A 20,744-nucleotide genomic window follows, 5' to 3' on the forward strand; every position below is an offset into this window, starting at 1 on the left:
AAGTACGCATTATACCTTTAATGTGTTAGTCAATTTATTTAAATATTGTAGGTTAAAAAATGTATCTTAATGTGCAATGTACTAACCTCGTGCATCAAAGAATTCCTCATCTGAGCTCTCCAGTGAATCATTAGCGATGTTGTGCATATGCCATTGGGTTCCACTGAATCTGCGTGAGCCGCCTGTAGAAAGAGACATATCCATGTTAAAAAACACTGCAGCCAAACCTAGCTTAATGTCAACATTACAGATAAGACACCCGAAATAGCAAAATATAATGATGCCCCTTCCCTGGTGTTCTATCAGTAAAACTTTCTAAGGGGTTGGATCTGGTGCAAAAAATTCCAAAGATTTGTATTAAATACTGTGCTTCGATATTGTAAGACACAGGCATTCAGACACACACACACAAACACACACACACACTAAACAAAAAAGAAATTAAAGGCAGGTTTCATGAAAGTCACATATGCATGTCTTTAGAGAACTGGATTCAAATTCATAAAATGTAGAATACATGTGGACTCAGAACAGAATGGATAGATTCCTGAGAACATCACTTCAGAATTCAAACTTAAATGAGCCAATGTGAACAAGTGTCCTTTTGCATGTACATGGCTTTAACACATACTCATATGGTAGCTGCTCATTGTCTTTTTGTCACGTGGCCCCTACTTAGCTAATAAATACATTTACCATCTAATGCCTACACAGGGAGGTTGGTGGAAAGCAAAAAGACTGGGATTTCTATTTTTACTTCCACTTTCTCCGGTGCCATACTTGTCTTGATGCTGGAGAAAGTCAAATGTTTAACCATATTTGCAATATGTAAATTGTTCTAGTGAGAAACTAGGGATGTTTGCAAAGTAATACAAGCAGAAATGTTAGAATGCCTAGTGTCTTTTAGATTATCTTAATATTTAGAGGAATACCTTGTTTTTGAAAGTGGATGCCTTTGTGGACTTATATTAGAGAGATTCTTATAGACAGGTAACATTTAATTTGGTTGTTTTTTTGTATACATACAATATTGTAGTGATCTCAAGGGTAAAGCTGGAGACCCAGGTGTCTGAAGCTGAACTATTCTTTTAAATACATTGCTGGGTGTGATTGTATAAATGGGGGTATTAAATTGGTGTGTCACATCTGAATGAACCACTAGCAAACAAAAATACAAAGATGCTCAACAACCATGGATCATGGCCTAGTGAAGATATGTTTGAAAATGTGTATTCTGTGAATGCCATAGCTATTAAATATGGAATGGAAAATGAAAGCAAGATTAATTGTGTCATTTATTCCCCCATACAAATAGTGTGAATTGGGTGGATGAGTCAAAATGGTCTGTGCAGTCTAAGTTGAAAACATTACTTCTCTAACACAAAACCTGCAGAATTCTAGTGCAAGTTATTATAAGCCTATTGAAATCTGCATAGACATGTTAGCAGCCTACTACAGCACCATATCTACAAGGGAAGTATGGGACCTGAAACAGTTTTTTGATTGTATCATGTACTGGTGTCATTGGAGAAAGAAAAGATTGTGCACCATTAACAAACATAGCTTCAAGTGTAATTTGAAAATGCTTTAATGTAAAAGAATTGTGGAAATATTGGCTAAGTGGCAGAACTTAAATTAGCAGACCTGTTGTAATTTAGAACTAAATATATAATTGATTATGAAAAAGGGATGTTTGTGTGTGAAAAATAGTGCGAAAACTGCAACCTGTTCGTTTTCGTTTTTGTAGATCAACTGTCTGTGATTATGTGACACTGTGGTGAGTTTGTATGCATAATGTTGGAGATCACCTTTGGCTTGATTTCCCCTTTAATTTATTTATTTCAATGCATTTGAGTTTTGATAAAACTGCCTGTATCTTGCCAAGACTTGTAGCGGGGGCTGTTTAATTAGGGGGTATTAAAGTGGCGATCCCCACCTTTCATAGAATGCATGCATTAAACAAAATATATCTTAAAGACAACCCAGAAATCAAAGGGCAATCCTGATTACTGTATTGAACCGCTCGTGAGCTACACTGACCCAGACACTGCCTGTCCGTCCGAGGCTTCTTCGTGTTACATGCTGCAGCTTCTTGGACCGCACGGTGTGTTGGACCCAATTGACCACCTCACCAAATCAACACTGACTAATTGCCTCAGAAAACTCCTACACTCCAGGCTCAAATCTGTTCAGCCACCATAGAAAATAATAAGGTACTTTGAAGACCCCTAGTACCCCTATCCCACTTTTGTGAACATCGTGACTTTTAAGCACTCATCTCCACCTTTTTTCTTGAAAGACATATCCGTTGAAAAGTGACAATGCTGCAATTGCTTGCCCAATTTACCCCTGCTCCTATACCCAGAGTGCTATGTATAACATATATGTTCTGCGTTTGATGTGTTCTTTCCACAGTGTTGGATTTTTGTCAGTGTTTTTATTTTAGTTATTTGCTTTGAATGTTTATAGTATATATATTTTCTTAGAACCTTAATTGGACATTCTTTTAGTTTGGAGTAGTTTTACTATTGCTGTTTTGGTTGCTATGTTTATCACATTTACACCCCTTCCTGCTCTCGCCCCGCATTACCATAAAAGGTGAAGGAGCTATATCTCTTGACTGTGACTGTTTCACTTGTCTGATTGGGATCACTGCTGGGTTTGTAGTAGTGCGGGGCAGAGTAGTCGGTTTAGCTAATACTCAACCCTTCACTACTTCAAAGCAGTAGCCATTTTGTAACAAGGACTCCACTCCCAATCCTTGCTTCGGATCTATGCTCCATTTCCTCTTGAGACCAGTGCTGTGTAAACAGACCTCAATCCAGTCTGCATCAGAAAGCACTGGCAACCTGGCTCTTGGGCTTCATTATTTAACAGGTGTTTTGCCTTCGTGCCGTTTCCGACATGTAGTCGAGCAATGGCAAAAGCTAGTCTATTAAATGGTGCTTTATTTCCCATTGCTGATGGACAAATAATACTAAATTCATTATCTTTTCGCAAATGTCCTCATCCATGTCCACCTATGAGCCACCTCTGTCTGCCGCTAATGGTCCCCTGAACACGTTCTTTGTTCATAGTTAACTGTAACCAATCGTTTTGTTGATGTATAATCAAATATTTGCTGTAGCGTAATCAGACTGTATCACTAAAGGTGTGGCGATGACATGTACATGCTACAGCCAAAGTGATTGTATTTCTTACGCATATAATTTCACGAAACGGTTTTTCAGTGGAAAATACGAGCAATAATGGCATCCTGGTCCCACCGATTGAAATTCAGACTTCCTTTCATCAGTGCAGCATGGGATAATAAGAGGTGACCTAGTCACCTAGACCATGCATAGGCCAATCATCCAATCAAGTGAGTTAATATTGTGGTAGATCAGTTTGCACTGACGGCAGAAATCGTTGTTGCCATTGAAGAAAACGGTTCACTCTTATCAACCATAGATATGTCTAAGTTCATATGAAATATTAATAGAAATAGTAGCTGTTTTGCATATGTCTGCAGGCTGCATGAAGTTAGTGAGGCACATCATGATCCCATTAATACAAGGGAAAGGCGAGTGACAGACAATATTGGTGTTGAAATCCCTGCGCTTATCAATAATGCATGGTTTGCGTTTTCAGCCCAATCAGCGTGCAAGATGGCCATTTATGTACTGATGTGGCTTTGATGGCTTTGATGGTGATGGAACCTGTCATGTAGGATAAGGTGATTGTGGTACTATGGAGGATGAAATGCTCCGTGAACAGGAGAGTGAACATCAGGAAAAGGCATGGGGCCTCCTTACGACTTTGGAGGCAGCCATGCCCTTAATAAGGGCATGGCTGCCTCCAAAAACGTGTCCGGATCCGGGTTCCCTGAATGGGGAAATAACGGGCCATTCCGAGTATGGAGGGCCCGGTATTTCCTCCTTCAGGGAACCCGGGCCCGGTCCTTCCCCATTCCCATTCGAGCCCCCAAAGGGCTCAATGGGAATGGGGAAGGAGCTAACAACGGGCCCATTACAAGTGGGCCGTTGTTAGCTCCCTGGTTCCATCACGGGACCCGCAAAGGACATCTGGTAAAAACCAGACGTCCAGAGCGGGTCCCGCGAGGGAACCTCGTAATATTGCGGAATGGGTTTAACGGCGCCGGCACCATTAGCGGCGCCGTTAAACCCATTCCGCAATAGTTATAATGAGGCCCCTGGAGTGTTGCAGATAGGAAACTGAGTGCTTATGGTGTGCAGAGTTATCATGCAGAAGAATATTAAAAGAAAATGAATATTGCATGACAGCAGCAGAAACACACCATAGAAAGCAGAAGTTACTTAACAGGGAGTAGCATTGAGTATTATGAATTTCAAACTTGCACCAGTGCCAGGCGTTTTAGACACATATTAAGCTGGGGATTGATTATCTGTTGAACTGGGGCTTGCACTGTGTACTACATTATTCACTGCCTATTTCATGTTGGATTCTTTTTTAGTTTGGGCTATTAGTTGTTGCTTGTGACACAAATAAACCAACACTATTGCATTAGAGTACAGATTGGGTGAAATGGCATATGAGGAGGGACAGTGAAAGATATAATAGTACGCACACCAATACTGAATTTTCAATCAATCAAAATAAGTTTATTCGGAAGAATTATCCATAAACGGAATTTACAGAATAAAAACAAAGTCAATACAATATAAAATTGTTATATTAAAAAACATAAACACAAGATGGAAAAAACATGAAAAAGTGCATGTCTGCCGTTAGGTTACAGTAAGAGTGATGGCCACCGGTATCAATAAAATTCTAAGATAAACTTAGCATCATAAAAATTAAGTAACATTGCCAGAGGTAATTTTGTTCCAACAATAACATGCTTTTCTCAGGTAATCCACAGAACCCCAAGTCACGGGCATCGTAGCAACTGATAGCAAGTAGCATAAAGCCAGTCTAGCCTGTGCAATGCCTGTGTTTTTAAGTAATAGTAATATTGTTTTTCTTCTCAGATCCATGTAGGCTGGTCAGAAGAACACAAAGTGTAATAGGTCCTCCTCAGGCCACTGACAGCAAGGACATGATATGGGCTGTACATTATGTGGCCAGTTTTTGGTTTGTGTACCAAGCCATAAAGTGTTAAAACGAGCTCACATCAGGGCCCATCTGTCTGTAGGCTTTTGCCTATGGAGCAGATACGGCTGAAGCCCTCTGTAGTCATTAAGACAATGTGCCTTCTATTTGCTGGGGTCCCCAAAGCATGCGTTTCTCTATTTAACACAAGGATAGTATTGTACAATTGCTTATATTGTTTCACCCAAGAAGAAGACAGAAGCTTTGGTGGACATAATAAATTCTCACAATTTAGCTGGCCAATACATTTCTGAATATAAGAGAGCTACAGGATTTTCTGTTTACACGGACTAGTCAACAGGGCTCTTATAATCGTGTGCGAAAGAGTAGCTTTAGGATTTGACCAAATTGCCTACCAGTGCAACAAAGGGGCAATCAACCACTCATCACCAATGTGCGGGCACCCTAATTCCAAGTGTGTACCGTAGTTAGGTGCAGACTGCGGTAACCCGAGTAGTTTCTTCAGAAAAGCATTCTCAATATTTTCAATGTTGGTGATTTTTTCCATGCCCCATAGTGTGGCCCCATAATTAGTAGCAGTTTTTGTTTGGGATCTATACACTTCGAGGATTAAGTTAATAGTTTGCCCTAAACAATTCTTTTGGAATCGAGACAGGCCCCCCAGGGCCTGCCGCATCCTTCAGCATCGTTTGTCTACATGGCCAAATCCCCACCAGTTTTCAGTAAAGCATACTCCTAAATATTCAAATTTAGTAACCCTCGGTATGGGCACTCCACCACTCCTGATTGTGCACGTCTTAAGGCGTTTTCCGCCTGTGCTCCTACAAGCCATGACTGCTGATTTTTTGGAGTTCACTGCCAGTTTATGGTTCATGATTGGACATAAATTGTGTGTAGGCATCCACCAAACATTGTAAGGCTATGGGAGTGCGTGCAATTATAACCATATCGTCCGCGTAACCCAATACTGGGAGTGGAATTCCGCCTACCCTAATGAAGTCGACATTGGTCTCAACCAGAGCTTGATATACTCCATTTATATATAGGCCAAATAATACCGGTGCCACAACACAGCCTTGACGAACACCCAGAAAAGTTTCAAAAAAGGCTGTGCATTGTCTGAATGTTATGTTCAAATATCTTTCATCAGAGTGGATATGAGTAGGGACACACAGCTTGTAGGTGTTGGTTGGTTTTGACCTCCCATTGGTCTTGCTAATCCCTATGGCCATACCCACCCAGTTCCAGATCTTTCTTCAGTCACTCGATTTATAATGGTGTCCTTTACTGAAGTCCTGTTAAAAACAAGCATTAGCACAATCTACAGTTCTGGCTTGTCTATACCTTTTTGCCATTTGGCAGGCACTTCTGCTAATTGGCCAGGTACTCTCACCATTGTGTACCTGCTATCATCAACGTCTAGTTAATGCCACTATAGCAGTGTCTGACAAGTGACTTTCCCATGTCTATACAAAATCCCAAACTTACGGCATTGCCAATGCTTGCTTCAGGGAAGACGTGGTATATCCAGAGAGAAAGGCATTGAAATCTTGTTTTTTGGGGTTCCTGAGTTGGAATAAGAAATATAGGTGGCTTAGGGTGATGGTTTCAATGACATTCTTCAATTGGAATGATAACCGAAGAGAACTGTATGTGTGTACACTATTCAGGATTCTGTATTCACATTAATAAAGGCATCATTACAACGAGGGCAGATTGTCAGACCCGGTCAGCTCTTTGATGTGTGCCTTTTAGTTTGTGCCACAACTCAGCTACTCCTCTTCTTGTGTCCCATTTTCTGCCTCGGTGTGTTACAGCTCTAGTTTGTTCATATTTCTCCCATTCCTTTGGGCGGCTTTGATCTCTCATGGAGCATTACCGGTACAGCTGGCTTGAATTGGGATCCGCACCCTCACGGCAGAAGTTCCTCTTCGAGAAGCAGGTGTGGACTGCACAGATGCACACCCTCAGTCCTTTTATTTTACTTTTCTTTTTACATGTTCGGCAACTGTGCATTACATATTGATAGCCAAGCAATGACATGCTAGAGTCTCCTAAGTTTCCAGCCCTTCATTGCCCCACATTATCTCTTTATGGCTGCCCAACTGCTTCGTGCACAAACTGCTCACCATAAAAATATGTATTAACGGATGTTTTAAAACTTTGCACAACCCTACCATTTAGCTCAAAGAGTATTATACACTGACAATGTAATAAACATGAGCTCACTGTGCCTGTGTATAGAAAAAGGTGACAGCAAAATAAATGAATACAAATGCCATGCTTAATGTGAGTTTTTGGGGTAGTTCTCCCACGTATACCAGGGGATGGCTGGGGTCTGCCTGACTCTCAAGGGCCCAACTCCCTTCCCCAGAATAAACAGAGGACTCAGCCAATGGCAAGTTAGAACTGCGGTTTATTGCAGAAACAAAAAAGGATCAATACAAGACAATGAAGATTCTCCAGTGCATCTCAGCTCTCCATGGCGTGCGCTCTGTTTTTGTACAAGTATTGCGTCATAACCTGGGCCCTTCCCCGAAAAACATATCAGCACAGAGTTTTGGTTATCCAGTGTACTTTTACCTATGGAAGTACCCTATAGAGGTTATTTTACTGGTCCTTGCATGTCAGGTATCTGGCCTGTCCCGTCGACAAACGATTTCATTGTTGCAGAGTAATAGGCTTACTATTTGCCCTTGCCCCTTACCATCCACCCTTGAGGTTCTATTCTGTGATTGGCTAGAGCTGATCTCCCTAGGCCCGGTACTCAATTGAGTTCTCAGCTCTCTGTGCACCTGTTCAAAGTGATGTGAACGATTATATGTCTCTTTCGTAACTGTCAGTGTACCACCTTTGCCTATGAGAATGCACTCTGACGTCGCAACACTTGTTGCTTCTTTCATCTAGCTCTGCTGGACTGGCTCTGCTTTCCCACCAAGGGTGAATGCCCATTGTTTCGTTCGGCTGCATCACATGCTTACAATCCCAAATCGAGCTCTTGAGCTTACATTTATGAGGATTTATTTAGCTTCTCTGAAGCTGGTCCCCTTGTCGTCTAAAGATTGGAATGTGTCTGTCTATCTCTGACCATGGCTGTGAGCCTGCTTCGTGCTCTGTGCAGCTTGAATCAGCTCTCTTTGTCTCAGGCCCTGTGGCTTTGAAGCCTCCTGTAATTTTCCTTAAACTTCATTTTATGATTTCTACATATGCTCATGTTATACTAGGTAACCTATAAATTAGTCGCACAGGGTCCTAACAGGATCCATATATACTCCTGTAGTTCCATAGGAGTATTTTGCATAAGCATCTGCCAGCTTGCTCAGGATTTCTTGTTTGCCTTGCTTGTCTGCGTTACTGCATTTGGCTAATGAAAACATAATAAACACATTGACAGAATGTGTATGTATCTGTCCTCTAGCTATAGAACTGGACAAGCATGTTGTTCGTGTATGCGTGTGTGTGTGTCTGTGTAATGCGGTGCAGGACTGTGAGTGTGCTTCATGACTAATGCTGCTACGTCGTGGTGTCACTAGTGACGTCAGCATCGTGGCTTCTTCATGCTTAATCGAGACTGTCCATCAAGGTGTTTTCATCCATGATCTCCGTTTCCTCCCCTTTACCAATGAAGACATGTGGTGGATTCGGTCTGTATGGCTGGCTGAGAGGATACCTTTCTGTGTATTTGTCAATCATTGGTGCACTCGGGATTCGTCTGAAATAAGATGGGTCGCTGCAAGCGTTTCTGGCTCTTCGTCTTGTCATGAAGCTGGGGGTGAGGAGGGGCATTCTTGGGACCCTCTCTTCAGTCCCCCCTCTGGTCGCCTTGTCAACCAAATTATCATACTTCCCACCCTTCATTGGTGGTTGCAAAACATTTTTTATCCCTCCGAGGTGTTCATAATAATTTGCCTGATTGTTAAAAGTCCAGTACATATAACTGCATACTCCTTCTGGGTTGCACTTTCAGTACATCTGCCAGCCATGAAGGCATTTATTGCCAGAGGTACGCTATCAAGCTTTGCTCTTTTCCAGTTTCCTTGGCTCTTTCCTCCATTTTGGCATGCATCTTTGACAGTTGAGTCACTGCTTCTGTCAGAGTGCCATTCTCTCCATCATTGGCAGGTACGAATTTGTAACAGGAACTCCCAATATTTGCGCAAAATCCTCCTTCCATTGCTGTGAGCAGGTCCAGAACATTTCTATTCTGGAGCGCCATCAACCTTACTGCCCAGAGATCTTCTTTTATTGCATTGTCGGGTTTATTGTCATCATCAGCTACCACCTGGTAATTTGCAGCCATTTCGAGTTTGTATATGTCTGTACTGCTGGAACAATTGATGTGAAAAACATTTGTGTCCGCACCTATTTCCTTTGACCTCCCTCTTTGGGCAGGGCTTCTTCTTCAATGTTATTGTTTTGTGTCACCTTTCTGCAGCTAAAGAACCTATAATCTAGTGGTCATCTAGAGCTGTTTCTGATGCCTCTGAGAAATAGTTGCTCCTTTTCACGCTACTCAAATCCTCTGACCTTTTCTCGCTTCCCTGTGCTTCTGTTTTCACAGACCTCTTGAGTTAGTGTCCACTTTTGGGACGTCATTGAGCTTTATGTCCTTGTGGGGCACTACCAGTGATGGCATACTGATATTTAACAACCAGAAAACTCCTCCCCAGTTGGGTGGAATCTTCTCGTATGCCTTGGATCCACACACCCAGTGGTTCATCAGTACTGCAGTGCCTATCTTCATTGCTGGGTACTTTTCCATGTATCAGCATCCCATGTTATCTCCAACTTTCACTTCTCCCTCTTTCTGGAAACACAATGCTGGTTTCTCCAAGGGTATTATAGGCATTGCTCTGGCTTCATTCTCCACCCAGGTGATCAGCTTTGCGCTCGCACCCCATTCCTTCAGGCACTTGCTATTTTCTACATGGACTGTATTCACTGATGCTTGTAGTAGGGTGTGTGCTCTGCTTCCTACCACTCCATCTCTCCAGCCTTCTTTTGTCTATACTTGGCCATACACAAGCATCTGTGTTTTTTCCCAACATCCTGGTTCCCCACCTATTTCCTTCACCCACTCTTTGGGGAGGGCTTCTCCTTCAATGTTATTGTTTTCGTATCTCCTTTCTGCGGCCTGTCAGTTATCTACTGTATAGCTTGGTCTAACTGCCAATAATTGTTCATCATATCAAGAGTCTTTATGTAACTGTCTTCATATGGGAAGGTCACTCGAGACATCCATCTCAATGTTGCCGTTTTCCCTTGAAATCTTCCTCGAGTTGTTGCCATAGACAGGTAGATTAGGCATTGGGCTCTTGCTGCTGGTATTTCAGTTGCATGTTCTGGAGGCACTGATGGCATAGGGGATTAATGAGCAGACATAACCGCTCTCCCTGGTTGTTTCCTTACTTACTTTGGTCATGTGCTTGTACCACATGTTACTAGACACTCAAGCAGTGTCAGTGAGATAGAGATCCACCCCCTCATGTTTGTGTCAGCACTCTGCTTACCTCTCCAATACTCCACTTGGAAATAAGAGATATGACAAAATAAACACATGTTTTATTACTTAACTTATTTTTACCAGTGCTTCAGGATCCTTGTGCAGCTTGACAATATCAGTTGCCCACCTGAAATGCGCAAAATTGGGCATTATTGTGTTAGTGCCAGATACATTTTTAAGCCCCATGAACCATGGAGTCATTTATGGCGAAGATAAATAACTGCTCCCACAAATATCAAATTCCAGGGTCCCTTAGTATTGTAAGCACAGAGGGGTTTCCCTGTCCAAGTTGCGGGTACGTTTGGGCCAAATATGCTATGAAAGCAAGATAATATACTCTAGGTGAACATGCTCGAAACCGGCTGGGTCTTCTAACATTATGAACAAATTGGCTTGAAAAAGTATCAGTGTGAAAGTCAATGGGTAACATAAACAGTCATCAACTATCACAGTCTGCTTTCACAAAGAATGTGTGTAGAGCATAAACTAACAGACACTGTATTCTCACTCTAGATGTTCAGGAAGTCCTTGCCCTTACTCTGCTCCCCTTGAGCGAGTAACCATTGGGTAACCTCCACTCGGCAGTGTAAGTTCAGAATTATAGTTTTGTTCCTCTTGCTGCTGATCGTTGGCCCTGTCGATCTTGTTGCCAGATGAGGCCCCAGCTTTGTAGGGCTTGATGTCTGCAATATGGTTCCAAACCGTCTTTCCTTCTAACCTCACAGCCCTGTCGGCTACCGCCTCAACAATGTATGATCCTGTGAATCTGGTTGCATCCCACCTCCTGATGAAATTCATCAACAGTACCGTGTCACCAACTCTAACAAGTCTTTCTGTCACAGAGTCCTTTATTTTGCTGTCCCTCTTCCTTTTTTTGCTGCCTTCTTGGCCTCCACAGTGTTGCTGTACCTGGTGAGAGATCAAAAAGGCAGTAGCAATCAAGGAAGTAATGTAATAAAAAATGTTGTGTCCTAATACAGTTGCACTACTCTCAGCATCATTTAACGCCCTGGAGAGAGGAGCCAGGGGAAGCTGCATGCGTCGCTCTGTCACCACCTCATGTGGGGTTAAATGGTGGTCAGACCCAGGCTTATTGCCCAATGCGAAGAGTCCCAAGGGTAAACAATGGAGCCAGTTTTTTTTTCATAACCTTTTTTGTTTTTGCTATGCTCTCCTTCAAGAAACCATTGAGGTGTTCACACATGCCATTTGCTTGCAGGTGATAAACACAGGAGAATGTATGTTGAATGCCCAACAACGCTGTAATGTGATTGAACATCTCATTGTGAAGTGAGGGCCATTGTCAGACCGTAGGACCTCACACACGGTCTCGGAGGATAGCTCAGGGGCAACGTGCTTGCCTTGGAAGCAAGACAACATGGAGCAACACAGGTCCAATCCCAGGATCCACGCTTAGAAACCTCTGGGTATTAAGCGTGTTATAAATATCCAATTACAATTACAATTACACACGCCCCATTGTGGGAATACTTCCCGGACCAAGAACTTTGCTGCCCTGAGGGCATCAGGATGTGAACAGGGGCATGCCTCAATCCAGCAAGAGGATGCGCACACAACCACTATCATGTAGTGGTATCCTTGGCAGACTTGGATCATGTCAACATAGTCGACATGGAGATGTTGAAATGGACCAGCTGGGCGACGTATGGTTCTTCTCACAACTCTCAATGTATGTCCTGCAGTGAACTGCTTACATGTCAAACAGTTACTGACAAATTCAGCTACGTGTTTCTCCAAGTTGAACAGAACCATGTTTCTCCAATATGGACAGCATTGCCCTCCTTCCCTGTGTGTGTCGGATAATGTAACTGTGTCAGTGCAGTGTGCAATAATGCTAATGGCATGACCACTTTCCCAGTGTTGTTCTGCCGCCATAGGGTATCTGTGGGAGAAACTGTACATCCCCTCCCTGTCCAGACGTCTTTCTCCTCCCTGGGTGCAGCTCCCTGCAACTCCATTATCTGTGTTTCTGGTAATACATTTTACCCTTCCTTTAGTATCATTGTCCTTGCATAGTCACGGGCATGTGACGAGGCCTTCATTTCTAGGAGCTCTCCAAAATATGTGGTGCACTTTGCCTCTGAGTCTGCTGCTTCGTTTCCCTTTAAAATAGGGTATTTCCCTCCCATTTGTGCTTGCACTTCACTATGGCTACCTGCATGGGATATTGATTAACTTGAATTAATCTACCCAATAAGAGTGAATGCTGCACTTGAGACCCATCTGCCCTCCTGAAGTCCCTTCTCATCCATTGAGACAGTCCTGAGTGTACTGCTGATGTCACGTACACGGAATCTAAGTACACTGTCACCGCCCTTCCTCTGCTGTGCTCCAACAACAATATTAAGGCCACTAGTTCGGCTGTCTGTGCTGAATAATGTGATGGCAATTGCGCACTGACCACTGCCTCATTTGTTCCACCCTCTCTCAACCTCACCACTGCAACTCCTGTATGTCCGGCCCCATCCGTCTGATCAATTGTGGAAGAACCGTCAATGTAAAGCATGTCTCCCCCATCAAGTGCATCCTCCTGTACATTACGGGTGTCACTGAATTCCTGTATGTTTTCTGTGCAGTAATGTGTGTAATCACCTTCCTGCAAGATGTCTGTGAGGAAAATCGCCAGGTTAACTACTCTGCATCTCACCACCTTGAGTGATGGCTTTCATAGTAACACCTCGTACCCTCGTTGTGTTGTCAGTGTGCTCTTTGGTTTTGCCAGTATCGCGAAGAGTGCATGCTCCACATAGTGCGTGGTACTGCACCCCATGGTAGTCCCTGCCAATTTGTCCACTGCAAATGCAGCAGCAGCCAACGTTTGTTGTTCGCAAGGATAGTGTCCTCTCATTACTGGGTCGAGCTCCCCACTGTAGTATGGTATTGGCTTGTGTCCTAAGCTTGTCTTCTGTGTCAGTACTGCTTTCATCACCGTCCCATTGGTGTGTGAGAATAAGAAGAATTCCTTTTGTAATGTGGGATCCCTAACACTGGAGCTGTGCATATTGCTTCTTTCAGCTCTTCAAATGCCTCAGTCATTTCTGTGGTCCATTTAATTGTCTTGTGTCCCTTTTGTGCTTCCTTCTGCCACCCAGTAAAGGCCTGGTGTAAGTGCTGTAATCAAAGACCCATGCTCTGCAGTAATTATACAACCCCAAAGATTGCTGCATCTCTCTCACTGTCATGGGTTCTGGTGTTGTGCGTATTGTGTCCGCCATTTCTGGCATCACGTGTCAGACATTTTGTGAAATCATCTGTGCAATATATAGTACTTCCTTCTGAAAATATTGTAGTTTTGCTTTGTCCACCTTGTATCGCTTGTCAGCTAGCACTGTCTGCATGTGCACTGAGTCATTTCTACATTGGGCGTCTGTCGTGCTGCAAATCAAAATGTCGTCTACATACTGTATGACCATGCTCTTCATCTGTACATTGTCTAGGTCCATCTGGAGGACCCTATTGAATATGGAGGGTAACTCATAGTACCCTTGGGGAAGTCTTGTATGTTTCCAGTTCTGGTTTCTATACATAAAGGAAGTCAAATCATGTGAGTCTGGGTGAAGTGGTATAGAGAAGAAGGCATCAAATCTATGACTCTGAAACAGGTAGCTTCTGCCAGAATGCTGCACAAAATCATTGCCGGATTGGAACCAGAGGATATGCTGCTTCTACAATGTGATTAAGAGGGTGCAAGTCCTGGATAAAATGCCATGACCACCTATTGCTTTCTTAATGGGGTACACAGCAGTGTTGCATGATGATTCTGATGGTATTAGGATGCCTTTCTCCACAAGTGCTGCAATCGTTTCATAAATGCCCTTGTCTTCCTCTTTGGATAGTGGGTACTGTTTTACTCTGGGTAATATTGCTCCTGGTTTCAGCTTTTTCTTCACTCCCCCTACTCTGTTCAAAAGCCCCACATCATAGGGACTTGTGGTCCATAGGATGCCAGGCATCTTGGCCAAATCCTGATCACAGAAGGATGGTGGCGCTTACAGCCCCATTGCCATCCTCTGCGGTACTTCTCTGTAGTGTATCTTCAACCAGTATGTCACACTCATCTCAAGTGATCACTGCTCGCCATGGTCGTCCTGTGTTGTCCATCCCATATACGGCTATCCACTCGTCCCTAACAATCACCGCCTCAATCTCTATTGGTACTATTGTCCCTCTTCCTTATCCAATGGTATCTGTGGTCTGAACAAATACTCAGTTGGAACACGCCACATCTTCGCTTGCCTGGAAGCCATGCAATTGCAATCTCAGTCCAGTACTCAAACAGATTCTCTTCTACTGGCACCCCCCTCTGTACCTTGCATCCACAATAGGCTGGAATGATCTCTCTTACATTGAGAAAATGTATCCCTGGTGTAGAGCACACAATCCCTGTAAATTAAATCGTCATGTTTAGTCTGCTCATAATATTTCATCCCAGTATAAAGGGAGATATTGTCTGTAAAAGGAACCACTTTCAGAGCCCAGAGAATCCTGGAGTATTCATGGCTTTGCCTGACAACTTAAATGTTCCCTCATGAATGCAGGACCTAGTCACCCCTGTGTCTACAAGAAAGGAAAAAGGTTTGTCACCTATCGCCACCCCTATGCGAGGTTCCTCTGCAGGGTTAGGTGTGATCGACAGGATGGAACACATCAAGTCCATCTGTGGGCTGTCCTACTGTTAGGCAGAATGTTTATGCAGTACCCTTTGGGAACACCACACACAATCAGGACTACAAGTGACAGTAGAAATTCACTTTTGGTACAAGCCTGTACTACACAGTAAAGTGGTAGCGATGGCTGAGCAGCCAGACTTACCTTAAGAGTAAAGTGAGCAGTATCAATAGTTACACAAAGGACAGCAATTACTATGATTCAAACAAACACTGACTCAAGGTTTCTGAGTAAAAGAATATACATTTATTTACACATCAGTTACTAAACATTTCACTATTATCAAGCAGTTGAAAAATCACGATTCTAATACAATACACCACACCCAATAGATTCTGGACAAGTTAGGCTCAAAATGAAGTGTGAGCAAAATGGCACTCCAGTAATTAAAAGGGAGGGAAAGACAACGTTAGGCAAAAGTTGAGCAGCACCAACAAATAAGCAAGCAGGGCAATCTAGAAAAAGGAACTACAGTGAGGAAATCAGATCAAGAGGCCAGGTCCAAAGTCAATGGACCAAAGTCTTTGCAGAGGATCACGCAGTTCAGGGTAGTTCCCGGTTAAGTCTTTGCCAAGAATTCAGAACAAAGTTGGTCAGACGAAAAGTTACTTTAAAGAATAGAGAAGGACAAGCCCTCAGATTGGCGAAAGATTTCACACACTTTCACCGCAGTCGGACGAAACAAACAACCGGGTTAGCACAGTACCTATACAGCAGAAGAATGCTGTAGCTGAGGCAGACGTTCCTGGCAGGTCCTGCAGGCACACGGTTCCTGAAGTGGCTGTCAGACTGACAGGAAGGAGGAAGACTGGAGGGTCCTGCACTGCCCAGGGAAGAAACCAGCAGCGGAGCAAAGCAATGAATAAAAGGTGCGCTCCTTAAAAGCCAAGCATGGTCCGTTCCTCCTGGCTATCCGGTTCACTGTAGCTCTGTACAGCAAATTCAACCAGAGGAGGGAGGCCTGGCTTGCAGTTTGGCAAACTGGTTGTTCACACCAGCTCAAGGGGAGAAGATTCCTTGCAGATCTTCCCTGTCATCAAAGTTTGGAGATTCGGACCCGCAGCAGGGCTTCACCGGGAGGTTCAGTCATGGTAGAAGTCCTTTTCTGTCAGCTTCTCTTTAGTTCTCTCAATCCACTGGCGACTCTGCCTTCTCAGTCCCAGAGACCTTCTTTTTATGCAGTTTTCCCCCCATTCACACAGCCTGGCTGTCAATCACACAGCAGGGAGGCTGTCCCACCGGGACAGTTACCTGAGCCAATCATACCAGAGTGCGACATGGGTCTCCAACGAGACCCTGTGCAGGGAGTCTTAAACCCCTCTGTCACATCTTGTCCCCCTCAGACATTCAGGCGCCTAAAGAGAGCTTCTGTGCAGAAGCCCGCCAAAGGTCGGTGAACAAAGGAATCAAACCTGGTTTGGCACGCAGAGTAAAACACGAGAAAGACTTTTACAAAAAGAAATGGTGAATAAACCCAGCCGGAACCGTATAAAAACGTACATGGTCCCGCGGATTTAAGTTCAAGGCTACCAAGAGAGCCTAAAACAATACCAAGGCTATATAAAATAACTGCGGTAGGAAAAATAGGGTAGTTACCACTGCCACTAGCCAAATCTTAATGAAAAGGGAACGAAACAATGTTCCATGAGAAACAGACAAAAAGGGATAAATATTAACCCTTTCCAGAACTCTATGTAAGATAGTTTGTATTGGGTCTGTGAGTTTAAAAAGACTAATAAAGGCAATGGCAACTTTACATGTTCTGGGAGACAGTAGTCAGTCCCAGAAAACGGAGTCTGAGTTAGGAAGCCTGAAAAAGACAACCCTGTGTCACTGCACTGAAGGTGCTGTGTACCACACAGTAAAAATATGATGCCTATGGAGTAGATGAGGGTCCACAGTCTATGAACACAAGAACATGTTAAACACACACCACAAAACACATGTAAGAGTGGGAAAAAAGGCTCACACTCCTACCAGGTGAAAAAGATAAATCCTAGAAATCCAGCAAAGCTGCTGAGGGACTCAGTAGGTAAGAGAAATTAGCCATTCTGTAGAATTCTCCCTAACACTCGCCCCCCCCACCCAGACTAAGGGACAGGAGGATTTAATCCACTCCTGGATGAATCTCTTCACTTTAGTTGGTTAAAAAAATCCTAGAGAGAGACCATCATCAATTTGGTGGTGACATCCTGATCTGTGCTCAATGGTAAAATCAAACCCTTGCAGGCAGATTGACCATCTTAGAAGTTTTGGGTTCTCCCCTTTCATTTGCATTAACCATCTCAAGGGTTGGTGGTCAGTTTGAATCACAAAACTAGATCCATACAAGTATGGTCTAAACTTCTTCAAAGATCACACAATGGCAAAACATTCACGCTCTATGGTTGCCCACCTTGTTTCTGGTTCCTTCAGTTTCCTACTGATGAAGCAAATGGGGCGCTCCCTACCTTTCTTATCCAGTTGACTAAGGACTGCACCTATACCTGTATTGGATGCATCTGTCTGCACAATGAAGTGTTGGTGATAATCAGGAGCTCTTAGGACTGGAACTTGACAAAGGGCTTTCTTCAGGCTTTCAAAGGCTTGAGTGCACCCCTCATTCCATCTGCCCTTTTTAGGGAGTTTTGGAGATGGGATCTCATTCAAGGGAGAAGCTATGGCCCCATAGTTCTCTATGAAATTCCTGTAGTACCCAGTGAGACCTAGGAAGGCTCTCACTTGGGTTTGAGTAGTAGGGGTGGCCCAGTTTTGTACAGTTTGTACTTTGCTAGGCATTGGCCTTATTTCGCCTCCTCCTACCTCATGACCAAGGTAGACCACTTTGCTCTGATCAATTCGACATTTGCTTGCCTTTATGATCAGATGGGCCTGCTCAAGAGCCTGCAAAACATATCCTAAGTGATCAACATGTTCTTTCCAAGTAGGGCTGAACACTGCACTGTCATCCAGATATGCCATGCAGAAGTCCTCCATCCCATTCAGAACTTGATTGACCATCCTTTGGAATGTAGCAGGTGCATTCTTTAATCCAAAAGGCATAACCTTAAACTGGTAGAGGCCTGCTGGGGGTGAGAATGCAGTTTTCGCCTTGGCATGTTCTGTCAGGGCTATTTGCCAATAGCCTGACGTCAGATTAAATGTACTGAGGTACTTGGCTGAACCAAGTCGTTCCACCAGTTCATCTGTCCTTGGTAAAAGATGGGCATCAGTCTTAGTGACTGCATTTAGAGCTCTATAGTCCACACAGAATCTCAACTCCTTGGATCCTGCCTTTGGTACAAGAACAACTGGACTAGACCATGGACTTGTAGAGGGCTCTATAACCCCGAGATCAAGCATCTTTGATGTGGGATCTCACATGTTCTGACATTCTGTAACCTCTGCTTTTCACAGGTAAACAGTCACCAGTGAGAATATCATGCTGGCCCCAAGGGGTTAATCCTGGTGAAAGTGAAAACAGGGAGGCAAACTGATTTAACAGAACTTTGCACTCCTCCGATTGTTCAGATGTCAGTTGAAAAGAGAGATTGACTCCTTCTGTGTTCTCATCCAAATGTTGGCCTCTGAGGAGATCAGGTAGAGGTTCACTCTCCTCGTCCTCTTGAGCTGAAGCTAGAAGCAAAGCTCCCACTTCTGATCTTGAGACATATGCTTTCACGGTTGGTGAGAAAGACTCGGGGAGCCTCCTCAGGTCTGCCTAAATCCACCAAATAAGTCACCTCTCACCCAGTTGCCCACAACCTTGAAGGGTCCTATCCATTTGTGCTGCAAGGCCCTCTGCCTTGTTGGCACCATAACTAATACAAGCTGGTCTTGAGTAAACTCAACCATGCTGTCCTTCTGGTTATGCCAATGTTTGAACAGAGCCTGACCTGCCTTTAAATAATCACTAGCTTCTGCCATCATGTGTGACATTCTCCTCCGGAGACCTATCACATAGTCAGTCACTCTGACTGGTTTGGGGGAAGGAGCAATCTCCAACCCCTCCTTAATCAGGGCCAAGGGGCCTCTGACTGGATGGCCATAGAGAAGTTCAAAGGGACTGTAACCAACTCCCTCCCAAGGGACTTCTCTATAAGCAAAGAGAAGGCATGGCAGGAGAAGGTCCCACTTTCCTTTAAGGGGTTCCTCTAAAGCGCCTATCATGTTCTTCATAGTACGGTTAAACCTCTCTACCAGTCCATTTGTCTGTGGATGGTAGGCTGTCGAGAACTTGTAAGTGACACCACAGTTTTTCCACATGGCTTGCATGTAGTGGGACATAAAATTGGATCCCGTGTCGGATATCACTTCCTTAGGAAACCCTACTGTGGTGAAAATACCAAGTAGAGCCTTAGACACAGCCTGATCCGCAACAGTCCTCATAGGTATTGCTTCAGGATACATAGTACCATGATCTACTATAACCAGGATAAACCTGTTTCCTGAAGATGTGGGAGGGTCAATGGGACCAACAATGTCGATGCCCACCCTCTCAAAATGAACTCCCACCACTGGGAGAGGCACCAGGGGTGCCACATTCTTGGCTCCACTCTTGCCAGAGGTTTGGCAAGTGTGACAGCTCCTACAGAATTTGTCAACTTCTGAACCCATTTTAGGCCAGTAGAAGTATAAGGAGAGCCTTTTCTTGGTCTTTTTGAAACTCAAATGACCAGGTAAAGGTATCTCATGGGCCAACTGTAGGAACTGGAATCTGTTTGCTAGGGGCAGTACAATTATTTTGCAGTCCCCAGGGATAGACTCCGTCGGTTCACTGTAGAAGAGTCCATCTTCCCAGCTCAACCTATGCTTTCCAACTTCTTGCCCATAAAGTTGAGAAGCAGCCTGTTGTCGGAGACCTTCGAGAGTAGGACAATCTCTTTGTCCTCTGCTGAAGTCTGCCCTATTGGGTCCACCTTCTGCTAGTAAAGAATGCAGCTCAGGATGGTCAACAGGCTCAAGATCTCCAGCCAAAACAGTGTCTTCCTCCAGATCTGACTCTACAGAAACTGGATCAACCACACATGGCTTTACCTCACACTCTGCCTCAGCAGGTGGAGGGGTCACAGGTGTGACCTTGGACAATCTTGGGGATGTCCTTGTTGGTAGCAGAGGGGTGCCATCTGTCTTTTTCTTGGAGGTCTTGGGTTTCCCCTTTGTCTCTTTCATTCTTTCCAGAAATAGCAGTGAGCAACTCCTGTGGAGTGAGAGTGAAAGTTTCCTCTACCAACTCCTCTGGAGAGCCTCTCAAGGTCCTCTCCCTTGCAGGCCTAGTGAGCTCCTGTTTCCTTTTCCTGGAAGGCCTGGCGGTACTGGACACAACTCCAAGAGGAATTCAGGTCATTACCCAACAGGACTCTCCCAGGCACTTCACTCTGCACACTAACAGGTATTTTGACAGTCATATCATTACACTGGATGAGAGCTGGTAACTGGGGAAGCATTTGCACAGGGCCTCCAGCTAACTTGGTGAGGAGTTTGGGTGCCTTAGCAACAT

At 44.0% G+C, this 20,744-nt stretch overlaps 1 protein-coding gene across 9 annotated transcripts in view; it reads right to left on the reverse strand.

The window, feature by feature from the left end:
- Positions 1-20,744, reverse strand: part of PITPNM3 (PITPNM family member 3) — a 6,156,742-nt gene that overhangs the window by 5,291,164 nt on the left and 844,834 nt on the right. For all 9 annotated transcript variants that reach the window (XM_069615040.1, XM_069615036.1, XM_069615037.1 and 6 more), the window contains one exon: positions 87-182. In XM_069615040.1, coding sequence (XP_069471141.1) covers positions 87-147 — 61 coding nt within the window. In that variant the 5' untranslated portion in view covers positions 148-182. Of the gene's footprint in view, positions 1-86; positions 183-20,744 lie in introns of those variants that run through there.

The sequence above is a fragment of the Ambystoma mexicanum genome, chromosome 9, assembly GCF_040938575.1.
Source record: "Ambystoma mexicanum isolate Mex_15411 chromosome 9, UKY_AmexF1_1, whole genome shotgun sequence".
Lineage (NCBI taxonomy): Eukaryota > Metazoa > Chordata > Amphibia > Caudata > Ambystomatidae > Ambystoma > Ambystoma mexicanum.